This window comes from Micropterus dolomieu, linkage group LG06 (genome assembly GCF_021292245.1).
Source record: "Micropterus dolomieu isolate WLL.071019.BEF.003 ecotype Adirondacks linkage group LG06, ASM2129224v1, whole genome shotgun sequence".
Taxonomy (NCBI): Eukaryota; Metazoa; Chordata; class Actinopteri; order Centrarchiformes; family Centrarchidae; genus Micropterus; species Micropterus dolomieu.
Genome location: NC_060155.1, coordinates 558,815 through 565,278, shown reverse-complemented (window position 1 = coordinate 565,278; position 6,464 = coordinate 558,815). Strand labels below are relative to the sequence as shown.

At 39.8% G+C, this 6,464-nt stretch overlaps 1 protein-coding gene across 1 annotated transcript in view; it reads left to right on the top strand.

The window, feature by feature from the left end:
• The first annotated feature begins 3,277 nt into the window (after positions 1–3,277).
• atg10 (ATG10 autophagy related 10 homolog (S. cerevisiae)) overlaps positions 3,278–6,464 on the top strand; it is a 9,109-nt gene continuing 5,922 nt past the window's right edge. The window contains exons 1-4 of the mRNA XM_046052377.1: positions 3,278–3,388; positions 3,484–3,636; positions 3,877–4,060; positions 4,777–4,874. Of these exons, the coding sequence (XP_045908333.1) occupies positions 3,284–3,388; positions 3,484–3,636; positions 3,877–4,060; positions 4,777–4,874 (540 nt within the window). The 5' untranslated portion in view covers positions 3,278–3,283. The remainder of the gene's footprint in view (positions 3,389–3,483; positions 3,637–3,876; positions 4,061–4,776; positions 4,875–6,464) is intronic.

Below are 6,464 nucleotides of genomic sequence, written 5' to 3'. Positions count from 1 at the left end.
GTGGCGCTATGACTTTGAGTTAATAATGGCATATGGGTCTTTTCGGGACGGGACAGGGTGATTGTCAGGGTTCACTCAAAGAGACTTTTTTACAACTACAAGATACAAGATAGTATCTCATGGCCTAAAGATAAGTGTTTAATGGAGCAGCTTTTCTCCACAAAGCAGAGAGTGCACAATCCCTGCTCCAGCTACCACCTACTTAAAGCACTTCTCGGGTGATAACTATGAATAGAGACTATTTAATTTACTTTTATATAAACTTAGGGGTGAGTAATGCTATGGCAATGGCAGCGCCAACAGTAATCACAGCGGTAATCTCAGAGATTATCAGTTTTTATTCATAATTTGCTATGCATATAAATAAATGTATGTTGTTTCATTTTATAGTGTTACTATATTTGAATAAATGTTTAATTATCTGTAAAGTTCTGTGTGTGACACGAGCAAGGTGCTAACTATGGTGGAGCTTGGCTCCTCTTAATAAGACAGGAGCTCCCCTAACCATAATTTGTGACATTTTGGGGGGTCTCTAAACTTTTGACATTATGCTATTTTTGCCATTCATTTCTATTTTTCTGTATCACAGATGATGCTTAAAATAAGGAATTTCTGGCTTTATCCAGCCAAAGAGAGTGATCAGCGGCCTCCTGTCCCTCTCACTGTCCACTCCAGCGTTGTGCTCCTTCTCTGGTCGACCTACTATAGGTTGTGTTACTAGTCCGGTGTGCTGCAACGTTCGATGATCATTCCCTTTGGCTGGATGAAGCCAGACCACCTGATTTTAGGCATAATTCATGATGATACAGAAAAATAGAAATGAATGGCTGCAGTACCACTGCAGCTAGAGGCTCTCGGCAGCGCCACGAAACTTTCTAAATTCTTTCATCCCTCAGAGAAAATGAAGATCTAGTCAAAACTGTAGCAAAACGGCTTTAATAATAGTATAAACCATGCCTGATAATTTCACATTTAGCACTGTGCCTGTTTTTGCAGCTATGTATGTTTACTTACAGCAAGAGTCAGATGCACAAAAGGAATTTAAATTGAACTGCAGTTAAAAAGCTATGGTATGGTATGTGCTGTCATCCAAGCTGTGTGCACCCAGTCAGGCAAGAGAGCTTTAGCTCGTGCCAGATATTAATTGTTGTGGAAATTATATTCCTGGTGAGGGGCTGAGCAAATAATTGAGTTACAACAAACCGTTGTCTTTGAAGAATTTATTTAACAAAAGAGAATAAACAGAGAAGTACTACAACACAAATCAGCTGGACCAGAAGTTCTGTCTACTAAGACAGTCACTAACGTCTGGCCACGAGCAAAGGGATGCATCATCATTTACACAGTCTAGGTTTCTATGTTTTGGGGAACAGAGATCCTCTCTCGGCTTTGAATGAACATTCCAGGAGAGGAGAGGAACAACAAGACAGCAATCTCACAGCTCTGACCTAAACCCTAGTAAATGTGGATGGACTGACATAAGAAGTATAGGAGAGGAAAGATTAAGGATAAAACACAATACATAATGATGATAATAATAATAGTAAAAGAACATACATAAAAGATTAAATGTAAGAGGACACAATTTTCTGCCATAACATTAATAAGCTGTGCAGATGCAAAAATTTAGATGATGAGGGAAATACCTTTTGAATGTCAGGTTTGGTTGTAGGCTACTGCTAATGTTACTCAATCCAGCAACAGAAAGCAGCCTATCACCCTTTCACAAACTGGCAGAAATTCTTTCACTTTCCATTAATGGCGTATTAAAGCCCATTTAGTCTGCGGAACAAATGTAGACACTGTACATCTATTGTTTCTGATATTTTAACAGAATCCTCTCTTTGCGCATAGCATGACTTTATTTTTATATCTTCTCTAATTCTCATTTTGCTCTTTGTTAAATGTCCGATGTTGTACTTATTAGATAGAATGTCTCCGGTGAAAATGATCTTGGCTTTCACTCAGTAGGCACCAGCCATCACTTAGCAGGAAACAATAACTAGAAATAAGCATGTAATTCAATACATTTCTTTCTTTTCTGAGAAGTTAAATAAACTAATTATTAATTTTTAATGATCATTAGACCTCCGCTCTCTGTCGGTGCTGAAACATTCTACAATAGATAGGATGAAAGGCGTTTTCACTGCTCTGTCTAAGTCATGCATTACATGCAAACATTAGTCTTTGAGAATGTGAGCAAAGTTATATGCCTGTTAAAACAGTTTTCAATAGCATAGTAGGTCCGTGACATTGTGTCACATTACCATTCCTTGGCTTATGCTGAAACTACAAACATGTTGGAAAAAGTTTTCAATCAAGAAAGTAAATTCAAACATTTTTTTTAACAAGTTCCATTTGTTTCATGTGTCCTTGTCATGGTCATGCAATGGGCTAGTTTGTATTTAACACATCCTGAAGTTTGCCATGTCAAAGCTTTTCAGTTTAGAAGAATATACAGTTTAACAATTGGAGTCACTGTCGAGATGATTAAAACACTTGTTTCTTTCTTTTACAATAAATTATATAAAGCTGGGACAAGTTACACACACAAACTTCAAATGCGATTTTGTTGGATTTCTTGTATTGTCTTCCTAAATTTAGAGCTGGTAATGTTATGGAAGTAGCCTAAAGTAAAATACAGTTATTGTTCCACTGAAGACACTTCGAATGTACAAACAAAAGAAAAATAAACTGGTCTGAATGAAAAAACAGAAACCCAGTAGCTACTACTCCTGCATACACAGGGCAATGATGCAGAAATTAGTACAAATATAACAGAAATGCAGCCCAAATATAGCACAACATTGTACAAAAAATACGGCAGTGGCACCTCTATTAACAGGACAGAAAAACATTGGCAACACTGCCCAGAAAAATCACTAACTAACTTGTCAAACATTTAAACTCAGTCATGGAACAAAGGAAACAAAATGTTTCCTTACAAAGATAAATACATTAATTATACAAATTAAAATACAACAGTCATCAGGTTTCTTCCATTTCATACCAAAGTCACGGATAACGAGCTCGGCATTTCTGTACATTCGTAACTCTAATATTCAAAAATATTGAGAGAGAGATTTTTGTATGCAACAAAAAACCATATATTTCACTTTATGTGTAATTAAGCACCTGTATGTGTTGGCAAAGACTGTCTGTGTCTGGCGTATCATTTTACATTCCGTTAAACATATTTGATTCCATTGTAAAAGATGTAATCAGTCAGACCCTGACACTTTGAACTCGCTTCTCTTCCTGTCCACCGTGTTCCCTTGCAGAGATGAGCTTGTGTGTGCTGGATGAGGAGAGCTTCCGTTGCTGCTGTCAGCTCTTCCTGCAGCAGTCTGAGCAGCTGAGAGATGGCTGGAGCTGGGAAGCAGTCCAGGTGAGAAGGTCTGTACTGTTATGTCAGCAGCATGGCTTAAAAGCCTGCTGTGGACCCATGAATGCGGTTAATGGTAGTTCCTGATCTGTGTTCAGGGTTCAGAGGAGGGCTACCTGAGGAAGGCCACTCTCAGGTCAGTCGTCATTGACTTGAGCCCATTGTGGGACCAGGAAGGATCAAGTTCAGACTCAGAGCCACACGCTTCCTCTCAATCCTGGCCTGATCAGCAGGGACAGGACAAGGAACAGGTGAAAGACTGTTCAACTTCACCATGTGCTTTATTTTCCATCTGTGCCTTACTAAATATCACTGAATGTCAGGAATTGGTCAGTACAATTTTTTTTTCCCAGTTGTTTTAAAATGAACCTTTTTTTTTTATTATTAATGATGGACACTGTAATAACTGATGGGCTTCCTGTTTGGAGCAGTCACAGATAGCATAGACAACATGTATTCTTCCATTCACCACTGTCTCTCCTCCTCCACAGTCTGTTCGTGTTGCCCTAGCTGATGCTGACTGCATCAAAGATGACATGGATGATGACCGTGATGAAGATGATGGGTTCTGTACGGCGTCTGAAGGCAGTGGCCAGGTGCTTCAGTACGAGTACCACATCCTGTACTCTTGCAGCTACAGTGCCCCTGTGCTCTATTTTAGAGCCTCCACCCTGGGTTAGTTCACTGGGACACAGTCACTGCGTGCACACTGTGCCCTGTGAACATGTACAGTATATTTAATATTTACAGATGTTATCAGGGCAGCTGTGGCTCAGGCTCAAGGGGTAGAGCGTTTGTCCACTTAGAAGGTTGGTGGTTAGATCCCCAGCTCCTCCAGTTTGCATGTCGAAGTATCCTTGAGCAAGATACTGACTAGCTCCCTGACCTTGGCCTAGGCCTGCACCTAGACCTCTTTGTCTCTATTAACCATTGAGCAACTAGACTCTAGCAATATTGGAAATAATAATATTGATAAGAATGACAATAATAGGGACTTATTCATATATATTCATATATTACTGCTAGAAAGAATTTCTGCCCTTGTAAAACCAAAACAGAATTAAGAAACGCACATATCGACTACAACAGGTGATATTAAGTTAGCAGAAACAACGCAAAAGATGGTGTCCCAATATAGGACATAACAAATGATGTAAAGACGAAGAACACCGCCATATGAAGTGGACTGGGAAAAGTAGTAGTGAAATATCAACATGTAGAGTTCAGAAGTGTTCGTGGTGCACTGTTATTAGGCTCAGTCAAAATCTTATTGATTTCTTCTGAAAATGCAGTTGAAGTGACCGTCTGTACATGTTTGCATATTTCAACCATGTCCATATTTCATGAAGATGCCCTTGCTGTATCTTCTTCCTCATGTGTCACCATGTAAGAGGGGAGGAGCCTGTCACTGGAGGAGGTGTGGAGCTCTGTTCATCCAAACTTCAGGCTTCGACTGCAGAAGAGTCCTCTGAATACAATCACTCTGCAGGTAAACCCTGGGAAGATGCAGCCACCAGCCTTGTTATCACCATCTTCCTGCTTGAACAACACATTCTCACTCCCAATTCGTAACATATGGACACATGGTCAAGACCAGTCAAGCCATCAATTTATAACGCAGTGGGGGAAGCCTTGTATCGTCATTTTTGAATAGGAGGATTAGGAGGATCTATCGAAAGAAATGCAAGATCCATAACTGTATTTTCAGAGGTGTATAAAGACCTTACATAGCGAACTGTTATGTTTTTATTACCTTAGAATGAGCCATTCTACATACACCGCGGGTCCTCTTACATGGACGTCACCATGTTGTGCCGCCATGTTTCTACAGTAGCCAAAACTGACCAACTGTTCCACAGAGCGCATTTCGTCACTGCATTGAATATGTACGAAGAAGAAGAAGTAACGTTAGTAGTAGTCGTCTTGTTTATTGGAAGTAAGAAGAGAAGTGAATTTTGGACAATTGGAGGACCACATGTGTTATTTAGCCCAAGAGTCGACAGCATGTTGTCCACCGTAGCTTCTCCTGCATGCTTGGAAAGGGAGGAGTAAGTTGTGAGTGTTGGTGCATTCCTGTGGTGTCGGAATGATCAGAATATTTTGTTCCTCCTTAAATCTTTATTGCAGAAAGAGAAATAAAGGGTACATGGGACATAAAGATGCATACAGAACTTTGCACTTCGTGCTAAATCACGTATTGCATATACATATTTTGCAAACATGTAATTGGATGTCTGCGTGTGGTTTATACGCTCTGAGAATGCTAATCTAACACATCTTTATAGTAGCATCGATGTTGATTCCACATTCCAACTTAAGAGCACATGAACACACTGAAGTCGGAGGAACAACTTCACTACTCGGGAAACGTGACCGTCCAAGGATCACATGAATGCACTGAGCCGCCAGTTGCAATTTGCAACCCTCACCACTAGATGCACTAAAACTTACTGTAAAACTCACACTGAACCTTTAAGCTATTTTAACCCAAACCATGATCTTTTCCTAAACCTAACCAAGTACTTTTGGTGTCTAAATCCAACCAATTGTTTTTTGTAAATGTTACCGGATATTGCATATTTATTCTTACTAACTAGCCCTACATGTCCAAGTGATGCCAAAGGGTACCCAGGGCTGAGGGGTCTTGACCAAGCATCATGTACAGTCCCCTCCAAAAGTATTGGAATGGTAAGGCAAATTCCTTTATTTTTGTTGTTCACTGAAGACATTTGGGTTTCAGATCAAAAGATGAGTATGAGACAAGAGTTCAGAATTTCAGCTAACATTTCCTGGTCATTTCCTGGTTTCCTGGTCCACATCTAGATGTGTTAAACAACTCAGGACATATCACTGTTTGTATTAGACCACAGCATTCTTAGGTGAGCAAAAGTAATGGAACAAATAATCTAAAAGTAAATAACATTTAATATTTGGTGGCAGAACCCTTGCTTGCAATAACTGCCTCAAGCCTGAGACCCATCGACATCACCAAACTGTTGCATTCTTCATTTGTGATGCTATTCCAGGCTTTTACCGCAGCTTCTTTCAGTTCTTGTTTGTTTCGGGGTGTTTCTCCCTT